Below are 14470 nucleotides of genomic sequence, written 5' to 3'. Positions count from 1 at the left end.
TCCAAATGAATAGGGCACCGCAATTTCTCGTGACGGATTTGACCTTTGTGCAACGGGCATACAGTAAGCAAGGTAGTCCCAAGGAAACCGTGTACAGCGGGGCCTCGATACATTCACTGGCGAAGACGACTGCACACATTCTATCCCTCGCTGACGTCAGCACAAATCCAGACTGATTCTCTTTTCTGTAAGAAAAAGTTGTCGGTAATAAAGCGTCCCGTCATTGAAAGAAAAACGAAAGCCTTACATCAATATCCTGCAGGCTAATATCGCAAACATATGTCAATTTTCACAGAATCAACCGCAAATCCCCTTTCACTCTCGTTTTCAACGAGAAGAGCAAACACACACTGGGTACTCTAATTACCGCGATGGCTTCACACCGTTTCTTAATTCAGGTTTGTACGCCGTGTTTGAATTTGTGGCGGGCCGTGAAAAGCCCCGGGAGTGTGCACACAAAGTTCTGTCGCCAGCGAATGCACCTCTGGTCACGTGATTATGACATCAATCACACGCCTGGCACTCCATATTAGACTTTCTTTCGATTACAGAATAAATAATTATTAGATTAGGGGTGCCTTTGTAAGGTTCGAACATTAATCTCGTAAATGACGTCTGTATCTTCAATGAGTAGTTGCACCATATAAACGTAGCGTTCACCTTATTTGTGCATCAAACATTGGCGCCTTCACAACCACCATCGAGTGTTCTCGTGGACGATTAATACACCAACTTTGTGGACATTTCAGACTTAATCCATACGTTTATATGTATCACCGCTTACTAATTCTCAGAAAGACTAACAATTACCCGTATTAGACTTTTGAGAGAATGTAGTGCTGAACAATAATTCTTCGCCGTTCCTTGTTCGCATGTGCTGTATCGTATGTCAATTTTACACAAGAACCAGGGTCGGTACCCTGCATGTTATTGCTCCACGCTTAATCTGTTCCAAACTTGTGAAACGGTTATAAACTGGGGTCAAATTCAAGATACTGAGGACAATTTTTGCTAAGTGGCTTGTGGTGTAAAAGAATATGTAATGGAGACAATAATGTATTAATATTGGCGCAGATTTGCATTCGGGCTGTCATCTTTTTATCTCCTATCTGGAAAGTGACCAATCATAGAGCTCCATTCAAATGCTTTATATAATATAGCAAAAAAGTCATTGGTTAAAATCATAAAGCTGTAGGGATGTTACATGGCGTTACATCTGTGACGTTGCAATGGTCAAATTCAGTACAAGGCATGAACCGGCTCGGCAACGTGGACTAAGATACTGTAATACTTTCATGGAATCACGGTCCTCCGGGAGGGGGCCTGTGATGGAATGTTCCATTTCATTGTTTTCAAGAAGCCTTGGAAATGCTTACTTTGCAAATATTTCAGTTCAGGGTGGTAGTTTTCTTGTTGGATAGAACCCTTCAAACTCGAACTCTTCTTATTTTCACTTCCCGTTACTTGATACAGGACCCATCAGTTTATGAAACAGCCGGTTAGGTAAAATTTGCCACTTTTCTCATTTTACAGGTATCTGAAGTTCCCAACGAACCCATGAAATGGCCCTCACAGAAGGACGAATCATGCCGTCCGTGTTCCTGCTCTTCGCCGTACTTTCCGCGGTGTGTCCGCTCACAACGGAAACAACGCCAACCCCGCGACCTGAAGGCACAACAGCGGCCGCCGAACCCGAGGGCGAGCCTTCGCCAGAGCCGACCGCTGAGGCCGAGTCCGGCGGGAACGGCGACAGCGAACCGGAGGACAATGTCGTGGAAGCGGAGCCGAGTGTGGCAGAAATCTTGATCCCGTCCTTTTCTGGAATGTTGCTGTTCGTCGGAGGTGAGGTAGATTTTTAAGTACGGTGCTCTGACAATTGAAACCCTTCCAGTTCAGATAATTGTCCATTCGGTTTTCATATTGTTAGTGTCACTTTTTCAAATAACGCTCAAATTAAAAATGTATATCAGGTGATTGAGTTTCGAGAAGCCTCAATGGTGTCCATAGACTTTGGAAAAAATTAAGACTTTATAAAAGAAGCCCACTTTTATAAATTTGAATACGGCATTTAATTGACAGCCATCAACGTAAAGCATCCATGCACCCCTTCGCTTTCGTATATTAAAGCACTAGCCTTCCATTCATATTTCCCATTGTTGAAGTTTGTATATCTAATTTTGATCGAGTTCATTCTTTAATCCCACAGAATGGGACGTCTTCCCTGGTATCGGTTGCCCCCACACGACAAAGGTATAAATTCAGTCAATTTCACGACATCGCCACAAAAAATGATATAATGATTTGACATATTTTTGACCTTGACCTTATAATTGGTGGGAAAAGCGAAACTCTCCGTAAAACGAAAAAACGTGCCCTCCCACTGATTTAAAATAACCACTGCACTCTAGCAATTATTAAAACGTGTTTTAGTGCTGCCGAAGGGTTGAACCCGAAACTTCCATGCTTTTTGAAAAATTTTTATCTCCCGCTGGTTTGTCAGAATTTTGTTCTGTCAATTTTCACTAGCTGCAGTTTTATTCCTCTCTTGAGGTAGTTTGTAATTTTACACATATATACATACATACATACATACATACATACATACATACATACATACATACATGCATACATACATACATACATACATGCATGCATGCATGCATGCATGCATGCATGCATGCTTGCATGCATGCATGCATGCATACATACATACATACATACATACATACATACATACATACATACATACATACATACATACATACATACATACATACATACATACATACAATTGCATGAACTTAACCCTTTGAGTGTTGTAATTGTTCCCAGCAAAATTTTAGTGAAACGTTTTTACCAATTTTTATGAATTTTTCTGTATTTTTTAAAATAATTTTGGACCAAGTGGACATCACATTTCATAGGCTACAGTTTCTTATCAAATTTTGACAAAAATCTGAAAAAAATTGACTGGAGCATATTTTCTTAAGGTGACAAAAGTTGACTTTAGCGCTCAAAGGGTTAAGTTTGAAAGTGGAAACTATAGCTGGAGGTTTATGACGCTGCCTTAAGCAATCAACAGAAGAAATTAATATTCACTATTGTACAAAAAAACTCTGCATCCCGCAGTGGTTGTATCATTTTGATGGGCGGCGTGACAGGGGAGTGACACTATAGAAGGAAAACGAACAGTCTAGATTTCGGCTTGTTTAACTTTATGTAGTACTGTACTTCGCTCATCCTCTGTGTTGTATGTACTCCCTTGAACCGGCTTGGGTTTTATGCAAATAACAAAAGCCTGCAGTTGATGTACTCTAGACACTGAAAAATAACTAATCCAATTTTCCAGTTTTACGGATGATGTCCTTCTAATTTTCATGTTGAAAAGGCAGCCTTGTCTCGTATATTAACTGTAAGTCTAGTGAAATAAACTCTCTGGTCGTCGACTCCGTACTGAGTCGTTCAAAGCCGTCCTTTTTGAAATTTTAATGCGCACTCTATAGGACAATAAGGCAGTGGTGTACAGGGTGTCCTCCTTTGTATGAAACGCATTAATTACATCAGTTGTACGAGCGAGCTAGGATGTGAAACTCGGGCAATTGGTCTACTAGCCCACTTAACGTGCAAAATCCCCCGAAGGAGTTTATATTCGTGTATGAAACAACCTATTGAGTTAGATTTGAATAAATGGCTACACGACGAATGGGTTCGAGCGTTCTTTTTTTATTGGTCACAACAAGGATTGCATTGTCAGCGTTTAAAGACGACAAGCTCATTTACGTCGCTGCAGAATCTTGCAGCTGTATCTTTTCAGCGAATGGATAATGAGTTTGATCGAGTTTGATCTGATAAATTGATGTCAGACCGATCAATGTCAACCTCTCCCTCTCTCTCTCTCTCTCTCTCTCTCTCTCTCTCTCTCTCTCTCTCTCTCTCTCTCTCTCTCTCTCATATCACGCACACACACGCTAGTTCATAGAAATACAAAACGCTATAGCATTGATGATGTAATTACAGGGGCTGGCTTGGCGATCGGCATCACCGAACTTCGCAAGAAGCAGCGGAAGAGGGACAACGCTCGGGCGAAGTGGGCCCGCAACAACGACGCCTTTGATGACGACAGCAAGCTCAAGAAACCAAAACATGAGTGTAAGTTGAGGAATCTCTGACTATAGAAAGGATCTGCTCACATGCGAGTGTCTGGTAGTACAAGACAAGATAATGAGCTGGGACGCAAGTGACCCAGTTTTCCGAGTCGTAAAAATTTGCATCATCTATATATGACAGTGCTGCACTAAGTGAAAAAAAGTAATCTTGTTCATGTTTTTTATACGCCATCGAGCTAACACAAAATCAAAATAACATCACATATACATCGCTGGCACAAGACCGAGCAGGCGAACTAGTACATCACTCTAAATTGTTTTGCCTATCCGAGTACAGGGAAGATGAACGTTGTCATAGAGTTGTTCATCGGTCGTAAATGTCGAAAGCGAGGCAATATCGGCGAGGTACTTGTAAACATTCAATTCTTCTGTCCTTTAATGTTAGAAATAAAATATTCCATTATCGTAAATTGTATGCTGTTCCCCGTAGACGGTGAGTTTCGCTTTGGGCGCCCTTTTCATCGAATGCATAGAATAATGGCCTGTTAAATTTGTCCCAACAATATAATTTTTTGAAAATACAGAATGCCAGTGCCGGATATTAAATCGTTTCACAAACGATGCGCGACCCTATGAATATTCACCATTGTTAATGAATCATTACCATCAGATTTGCATAATTAACAGGACTCGTGAGTACACTTTGTATAAAATACCGTTAGTATGTTCTCTGTTATGTTATTATGCTCATCAGATGTCATGTTTTGATTATTCTCTGTTTTGATCGGATGAGAAATCAAATCAGGGAAGCTCAGTAGATTTTTTTGTATCAAAATGACAAAGTGCCAAAGTGACTCACTCAACCAAAGCTCATTATCTTCAGCTCAGGAACGTGACGTGATAGCAAAATATGAAATTTCTTGCGGCCATCGCCAGGCTTTAACTGCGGGGCAAGCTGTTTATAGTCGCGCAGAAGGGTCAAAACGCGCTTTTACAACCAAAGCACGTCTGTAATTGGGATTATAACGGGGAGAAACATCTGCAAAATACTACAGTTACACATAAACAGACGCCAGAGTCCCACTTCTCGATTATCTCTGGAACGCTGGCAAATCAGATTCATTGAGATGAATATCCGACTGAAGGCTTTGATGTTTTTTCCTGACGAAAATTGGATCGCTGAATACGTTTCGACTAGATCTGCGAACAAAGCAAAGTCCTTGCTTCACCGTTAACCTTCCGTTATACCCCCGATGCATGTCTTTTTATTCTTTTAATGAGTGTCTGTAAAACCACTTGCCGGGTTATCATCAACATCTTTTACTTTAGGAGGCAATGTGAAGGTCAAATCTAGTTCACATTAAGTATATCCGACTAAAATCCTCACAAAGCATTCAAGAATATGTACTTTCCATGCATTATACGTCTCTTCTTTGTCAGACAACATTGATGTCACCATCGGTAGATCGTCTGACTGACATACTACGGTAGTTCTCCACCGATCGACATCCGGGTGCTTTGTAACTGCTGTTGCCTAGGTATATGCGTGTCTGTTCGATGTGTATGTGCGGGAAAGTCATGTACCTTTTTACTAAAAACACCAGTGGGGAAGTTATTAGCAAACTTTATACACAGATTAGAGTGATTCTGTCGTAAATCTGCTCAGATCATCGGGATAGATCTCATAGATCTGTCGAGAATGGAGTTACAGATGTTTGATACAGCAAAGCATTGTGGGTAGTGAGCCGCGAGCGTTCTATGCATGTGGATCCATGGCTCTCTGTATCACTTATCTAGGTAACAGAACGCACTCTCAAGACAGCCATTAGGGATTAGGCCTACATGTAAGACATCGACTCTTGGGAGTAGTTGGCCAGATGTTACATGTATATAATTTGTCATGGATTCGGCACTCTGTTGTTCCTGTTGTACTTTGTTCAAAAAAACACGCGAAAAGCAGAAAAGCTGCATTTTTCAAAAACATTTACTCTTCAGAATTTCCCCCATTTTTAATATCACTCCTCGGGCAATATGAACTAAAGAAACGCATGAGCGAGAAAAAACATCAACAAAGTTTTCAACACAGTGTAGTCATACTGAGTTTTTCTGATTGACGGGGTTTGCTTTGTTTTTAAGAACTATTAATTTTCTATTGAAAATAGATACATATCTCAATATCCAATTTAGAATTCTCCACAGGAAACTCACACCGTTGATATTTCGCATCCGCCAAGGGGAAAAAAGTGATTATACGGTGTTTGTTTCAAGTTATTACCGAACTACCTAGATATATTACGCGAACGTGTATTTGTGTGTCCTTCCAGTTTTCTGGGATTTAAAGAGAGTTGAATCTTAACATCATCAGAATAATTTTAATGTAATCGCATCGGCATGAGAGATGAAAGAAATCTTCACGTTTTCCGCTAAGCGTCCTTGTTTTTGTAACAGATCAAATATTTTACAGTTGCGTAGAGGTGACTACTGGATTTAGACATAACTTTTATTTCTGCGGCATGAGTATTCTGATCAAATGAAAATTACTAGTTTTCAACTCATGTGTGCATTGTTCTAATCCCGTTATCATGAAACCGGACTTCCTTTCAATTTTCTAGGATTTTAAAGAGAATTAAATCGGAACACGATTTGAATAATTCTGATGAAATTGCATTCGCATGAGAGATGTAAGAAATTCACCCGTTTACCGCTAAGTTTTCTTGTTTTTTATGATTAGATCAAATATTTCACAGTTGCGTGAAAGTGTTTATGGGATTCTAACACAATTTCTTTCTGTAGAATTTCTGTTCTAATCTAATTAAAGTAAATAGTTTTCAACTCATGCGTGCATCGAGAAATAGTTCTAATCGTAGTTTCTGAATATTTTTAAAGTCGCGACAACCGAAAAGCGCCGGTCTGTTCCGCGTGCTTTGTGAAGTTAACACCAACACTTTGTAAATTTAACATCAACGGGACAATACCGGCGACCTTTTCAAAACATTTTCATCATGAGTTTTGTTTTTAAAAAAAAACTAGAAAGTTTTCTGATTCTTTGCTCTCTGAGGTATGCCGCTAAGCATTGTGCTCAATACGAGATGTTATCGTTGACAAATGAACTCAAATCCGACTTCAAATTCCGCTGATTGTCAACAGTTACGTCGGGCATTGTGCACATTCACTTTTCTTGACAAATCAAACGCCAGGCACCTGACATGATTTTTGGGGGTAGAACGAAGAATTGTACTTCGCAAGCTGAACAGAATGAAGGACAAAGACATGAAATAGTTACTGCTGATGGCTGAAAAGTGTTGTCTGATCTGGCCGCACTACCTGTTGTCTCACATATCCACACGTGTCATTCACACACTGTCTTATACATTTGTATTTATTTCAGTCCTGAGCGACGATGACATCAGAGCAATAGACCATTTGCAGGACATGTTCAACAGGCCGGTTCCACTGTTGCAGCTCGTCCTACCCACGGTCATCGCTCTGCTTTTCGCGCCGGCTTTGCTGTTCCTCTACAACCCGCTGTCGAAGATCTTTTGGCCCAGCTTCGAACATCCACCGGAAATTAACAAAGCTATCGGTAAGAGAAGAATGAAAATTGATGGAATAAGTTTTCCGAGTTGAGAGAATGCGTACATAATTTATAATTGATGCATCTGTTGTTTGTTTCCGTGGTTATTGCAGTCGTTACTGGAGCCATTTTCCGTCAACCTTATGATAAAGCGATTCTGTTGAAGTTGCCGGTTCCGAAATGTTTGAAATTGAATTTGATTATTCAATATGCTGCCTCTATGTTCCCGGGAAGGACAAATACATTAGGAAATTGTTTGTATTGAGAATCGCGATAAAGGAAATTGTTGATTGTGAAGCGTTTGGCTTGTTCCGTTATTTTATTTTTCCCCCGGCCTGTTATCATAAGAAAATTGAAAATCTCGCTGACAATCGATATTAAATGAAAACAGTATATTTCTAATGGGAATATTAGCTGTCTCCTAGTTACAACCGCCAACACAACAAACAAACCTCCCGTCAAGCCAATTTGGTACCGTAACAGCAGCGTGTCCTTTTTTCTTATGAACTTTTTGCCACATGCAGGTTTTATATGTGTGTGTCGGGGAACGCACGGTCCTGTACGCAGGTCAAGGTCAATGACCTTGACCTGATCGAGTGACTGACGTTTGACCGCAAACTTTCCAAAAGTAATTATCGTGTTCGCGATGTTTTTTTTTTTTAATTGAAACTGGTAAATTTGCTGTCAATTACCATTTCCATTAATTTACTTAGGGATTATCAATCAATGCCAAACATATAATAAATTTTGAGTCTACATTTAAGCTAATCAATTTTATACCGATCAATGATCACTTTCTCTTTTGGGCATTGTCACGACCTTCACGTCAAAGACGTCACTACCGTGCCAATAGCAACCTACGAAACTACAACAGCGAACAAAGTAGAAGCGTTCATAAATCGAAAGTTGCCCGGGACGTGGAACCAGTAGGTTTTTTGAGCGGTGTGCACTATGTTTGACCAATTCAATGTAGTTTACATTGTAGAATGTTCAACCTTGGAGGGAATATTCTCCACAATCCGAAATTTCATAATTGAAAATTTCATTCCTGAGCCTATCCACCGCACGGATACAAACCAATAGCGCATTGCATTCCTTTTGAAACTATAAACTTTTGCTTTCAATTGCAGCCAGCTTTCTTGCTCCTTCGGGTTTCGTCTACGCGTAAGTAAGCTTATTGCCATGATAATTAAACGTCATAATTTGTCAACTACACTCGATCCTCGAGGAAGTAGTCACGCTTAGTGGAAGTGGGAGTTTACATATATATATATATATATATATATATATATATATATATATATATATATATATATATATATATATATATATATATATATATATATATATATATGCATGCGTATGTATGTATGTATGTATGCATGCATGTATGTATGTATGTATGTATGTATGTATGTATGTATGTATGTATGTATGTATGTATGTATGTATGTATGTATGTATGTATGTATGTATGTATGTATGTATGTATGTATGTATGTATGTATGCATGTGTGCGGGGGTGTGCGTGTATGTACATATGTATGTCTCTGAATATATGTATGACGCTCAATGGGTAAACCATACTGTATGCTCTGTGGAAAAACATGTGTGTTTTGAAAGTTTTTAAGTTTGGGGATTCTCTGATATCGAAAGCTAGTGCGTTCCATAGTTTAGGTACAGCGTATGAAAATGCTCGGCCACCATAGGTGATGGTTTTGTAGATGTTAAAAGTTTCTTTGTGAACGGAGTGTACGAGTTGGAATATGGGGCTGGAGTAGACCAAGGATGTACGCAGGAGCCTGGCTGTGAAAAGCCTTGAAAGTTAACAGCAAAATTTCGTAGTCAATCAAGACACAAACTGGCTAGCAACGGAGATGGATCAGAATTTGGGTGATCGGCTCTCCACACACACAGACCACTTTATTCTTTACTTTCCTGAAAACATAGACAGGGACAGATAGACACAGACAGACAGACAGACAGAGAGACACACATATGTGTATCCACTAATATATTATGTACATGACTATAAATGACAATATATGATACATGACTCTATCTTTTTTCCATATTTTTTCATTCCCTCTTCTCTTTCTCTACACAAAAACCACACACACATATAATATATATATATATATATATATATATATATATATATAATATATATATATATATATATAACTTAATCTTTATATCATTGCAAAACAATAGCAATACGGATTCGTTTATTTCCTCGACTTAATCTGTTATTAAATCGTCCAGTGCATCTTATGTGAGCTATCCTGTGGTGTGTGGGTCTTGTATTGAATAAGTGTACTTTAGTTCCGCAGACAAGAATTTAATCGCTTTGAAAATTAATGCATTCAATAAATTGCTGTTTTTTTGCATTGAAAATAGGCAATTAGATTCTAAATTTTCTCTTCGGGCTTTTTCTATGCAGACGATAAACAAGATTTCCCTCGAAACATAGTTTAATTGCTTGGTTAATTGGTAGCAGGACAGACAATTATTTTGCGGCAAGCCCGACTTCAATTGGCCCTCCCTGGAGGCGGCCAGGTGTCTCCACGTTCGTTTGGAACATTCACCCACCTTCACTTGAGCTCTCCTTTAGCGTTAATAGATCGTGCACCTCATTCCAATCTTCGTCCCAAAAGCAATGCTGAATATCGTCTTTCAAAGAATCACGTTTCCGCATTGTTCGCGATAGTCGTCGCATAACAAAAACTCGGACACGCATAAGTGAAACGGCAATGACAAAGACTTGATAAAGTTCTGTTGAACCTAATTCCACTGATAATTTGAGACAAGCAGACATTGAAAACCGACACGAAAAGACGTCTAATTAGCTTCCGTCTCCATAGAAATTGCTTTTTCTTAAAAGGACACAGGAAGATTGTTAATCTTTTTACCATTACTACAAATATGTGTGACTGTTGTATGTATGTATGTATGTATGTATGTATGTATGTATGTATGTATCTATGTATGTATCTATCTATCTATCTATCTATCTATCTATCTATGTTTCTATGTATGTATCTATGTATGTACTAGGTATGTTGTTTTGTACTTACATTACTTGGTGTGGTAAGAACTGCAGGAAAAGTATTAATTAAAAGTATAAGTTTCCTATGCCTTTCAATAACAAATGAAAATTTAAAACACGAGAGAAGCTTAAAAGAGAAGTTTGAGTAATATTGGATTACTCAGGTCACATGCGTTGTGTCATAGTCTCCAAATATCTATTTTCCAGGATTTCTTTTGGGTTCTCCCTACAAGGCGCCCTGCAGAAGCAGGTTTCCATCGAGAAGACGCTGACGGCCGAAGTCAGTTTGCTTGATCAGATAATGATTTTAGTGATGCACATGTCGACGCCGCTGACATCGGAGAAACTTGAAGTGAGTGCACATCATTTGCGCCGACGGACCAGGCGCGTGTACATGTACTCATGACGAAAATCATATAGACTATGTGCCCGAGGGCAGGTGATCATTTAAATAAGAATTGTCATAGACTTTCGTCGAACTCTGAAGATCAACACTAATATTCCAACTTATCTTCTTGGAGACCTTGGTAACCGAGAAACTTGGATAAGTTACTGAGAATTAAAGTAATTATATATATATTAGTCAGTGAACATTGAACAGGCCGATTAATTAAATTTCTGGGTTTTTTTTTTTTTTTTTTTTGCTGTTGATTAATTTCAGGTCTTACGGATCGTGAAGGATGAGGCAATTTCCATTATTCTCCAAGTTCAAGGTCAGCAGGCACCCGGAACGAAGGATTTCAAATCGGCCACAGCTTCCGGGCAAGTTTGGAAAGTAGGAAACCATCGTTGTTACCCTCATCTCTCCCCTCCCTCCCTCCTCCCTCCCATCTCTCTCTCTCCCTCTCTCACTCTCTCTCTCCCCTCTCTCACTCTCTCTCTCTCCCTCTCTCACTCTCTCTCTCCCTCTCTCACTCTCTCTCCCTCTCTCACTCTCTCTCTCTCTCTCTCTCTCTCTCTCTCTCTCTCTCTCTCTCTCTCTCTCTCTCTCCTCTCTCTCTCTCTCTCCTCTCTCCCTCTCCTCTCTCTCTCTCTCTCTCTCCCTCTCTCACTCTCTCTCTCTCTCCTCTCTCTCTCTCTCTCTCTCTCTCTCTCTCTCTCTCACCCCTCTCTCTCTCTCCTCCCTCTCCCTCTCTCTCTCTCTCCCCTCTCTCCTCTCTCTCTCCCTCTCTCTCTCTCCCTCTCTCACTCTCTCTCTCTCTCCCCTCTCTCTCTCTCTCTCTCTCCCTCCTCTCTCTCTCTCTTCCTCTCTCTCTCTCCCCACTCTCTCTCTCCCTCTCTCTCTCTCTCTCTCTCTCTCTCTCTCTCTCCTCTCTCTCTCTCTCTCTCTCTCTCTCATTGATGGTTTTATGTTATTTTTATGTCAAACCGAGTTCTATTAAAATTATACACACTGCTTGGCATAGGCCATGTACGTAAAGAATGCACTCCACACATAGATACATCACCGTCAACAACCGAATGCTTCATACTCTTTGTAGATTAGAAGGTGTTTTCATTCCACTTCTTCGAGTATCTTTCTCGCGCAGTTAGCATGTAAATTTGAATCTTTGTTTTTATGGTTGATTTTTTAACAGTTGAAAACATCTGATAACGACATATCAGCATGCACGAGACGTACTCAAAGTTTTGCATGATATAGTCTCAGCGACTTGTAGTCCGGGACAGATTCTGTTCTGTTTAATGTCACCACTACATCAAATTACCACCATCATCACCATCACCATCATCAAATAATCTTTACGTATTATGATCATTTCAGAATGTCATTTTAATTTGGAACTCACAATTTCAACAACGGTTTCATTTCAGATTCTACCGATGTTGAAGTCCGCAACTGAAGCTCAAAAAGAGTGGTCTGTAGACAGAGTTTTAGTCGTAAGAACTGTTCCACCTCTTGGTCTGAGTATATGCTGAATGTTTTTATGTATGTATGTATGTATGTATGTATGTATGTATGTATGTATGTACGTATGTACGTACGTACGTACGTACGTACGTACGTACGTATGTATGTATGTATGTATGTACGTACGTACGTACGTACGTACGTACGTACGTATGTATGTATGTATGTATGTATGTATGTACGTACGTACGTACGTACGTACGTATGTACGTATGTATGTATGTATGTAGGTAGGTAGGTAGGTAGGTAGGTAGGTAGGTAGGTAGGTAGGTAGGTAGGTAGGTGTGTGTGTGTGTGTGTGTGTGTGTGTGTGTGTGTGTGTATGTATGTATGTATGTATGTATGTATGTGTGTGTGTATGTATGTATGTATGTATGTATGTATGTGTTCGGGGTGAGCGTGTTTGTACATATGTATGTCCTTCTGAATATATGTATGACGCTCAATGACGAAACCACACTGTATACTCTGGAGAACATTTGTTTTGAAAGTTTCTAAGTTTGTGCACATGTGAGTGCAAATGTACAAGTACATATTTATATGGGTGTATGGTGAAAGTATCCGAGTTTGGTTGTTAGCCGGATAAGGAAATTTGTACATGCATAGCTATGTGCATGTTTTTGTTCTGGACACACGTGCAGAAGCTACATATTTCAGATTGGATCTGACGCACGGAATCAATTCATTTTCAGCCAAAAGTTATCGATCATATGATGAAGATTAATACATCCAGCCTTGGAAGACACAATCTCATCGGAGAAAAGATGCATCCAGTGAGATGGGTATTCCTGGAGATGCTCAGCTTCACGGCCTTCTTCGGTGTTATGTTGATAGATGTAAGGGAAATTCTATGTGAAGTACACTTATTTTTCATTTCGAATTCCCCTGAGACACTGTATTATTATCAAAGTGACCTTTCACCCGTTTGACGTCATTCAATTGACTGTAGGTCAAGAAATGATAACGATGTACTTGTATGTAAGCTTACTCAAAAGTAGAACCTCAGTTATAAAATCATTTTGTTTGTCATTTTTCGACTCCTTGGAGATAGACTAATTCAAATTAATAAGATTATTTTCTCAGATTTTGCTATTTCTCCCCAGGCGCGGTCTTACAGGCTTGAATTGACGTTCTGTATCATGACTGTGTTTTCCATCAGTGCGCTGTGTTACATCGTTGCCGACTTGGACTCCCCGTATTCAGGATTTTTCAGAGTAAGTTCTACTCACCGCTGGCTGGTGGCTGGGTAGAAGCGGTTTCTCCTCTAATTCTTAAGACACAGTCTTCTTTGAAATTTTACTCAAAGGTCACCTTCGGTGAGCAGATAAATGGCGGGGGCATTTCACAAAGTCTGAGAGATTTTTGCGAACGAAACAGATGAGAATTATACAGAATCATAAAGTTGAAGCTATTCCATGACGGACAAGTCGCCACTAAAAGTAGCTCAGTTTCGACTTCAGTGAAGTAAACTTAATGATGCAAAGACTTATTTTCGATAAACATGGGAACAGTCGTGTCTCTAAGAATATCACTATCGAGATGGGAATCCGTTTGTACTGCGGAACACGTGTATCCTGTGGCAAGACATATTGTTAGATGGTCTTTTCCACTCATGCTGGATCACAAATATTTCCTGCTCCACTGCCAAGTTCATGTTGAATCGCCGAGTGTTCAGCTTTATCAACACAGATTGTGAGTGAGTGAATGTCCAATGTCATTGCGAAAGACTTGACGGGATTACCTAACATTTGTCGACAATAACATTGCATGCATGCTGTGCTGTTGAGTTGTCAAGGCTGACACCATAGACGAGAAAAAAAACCTTGTCTGTG

At 39.7% G+C, this 14470-nt stretch overlaps 1 protein-coding gene across 1 annotated transcript in view; it reads left to right on the top strand.

The window, feature by feature from the left end:
* LOC139149731 (uncharacterized) overlaps nucleotides 1-14470 on the top strand; it is a 53239-nt gene that overhangs the window by 13015 nt on the left and 25754 nt on the right. The window contains exons 2-10 of the mRNA XM_070721683.1: nucleotides 1534-1842; nucleotides 4018-4149; nucleotides 7495-7689; nucleotides 8811-8844; nucleotides 10937-11081; nucleotides 11391-11504; nucleotides 12542-12607; nucleotides 13331-13474; nucleotides 13742-13852. Coding sequence (XP_070577784.1) covers nucleotides 1563-1842; nucleotides 4018-4149; nucleotides 7495-7689; nucleotides 8811-8844; nucleotides 10937-11081; nucleotides 11391-11504; nucleotides 12542-12607; nucleotides 13331-13474; nucleotides 13742-13852 — 1221 coding nt within the window. The 5' untranslated portion in view covers nucleotides 1534-1562. The remainder of the gene's footprint in view (nucleotides 1-1533; nucleotides 1843-4017; nucleotides 4150-7494; nucleotides 7690-8810; nucleotides 8845-10936; nucleotides 11082-11390; nucleotides 11505-12541; nucleotides 12608-13330; nucleotides 13475-13741; nucleotides 13853-14470) is intronic.

Source organism: Ptychodera flava, chromosome 14 (genome assembly GCF_041260155.1).
Source record: "Ptychodera flava strain L36383 chromosome 14, AS_Pfla_20210202, whole genome shotgun sequence".
In the NCBI taxonomy this organism is placed as follows: domain Eukaryota; kingdom Metazoa; phylum Hemichordata; class Enteropneusta; family Ptychoderidae; genus Ptychodera; species Ptychodera flava.
This window is presented reverse-complemented; position numbering and strand designations above follow the sequence as displayed.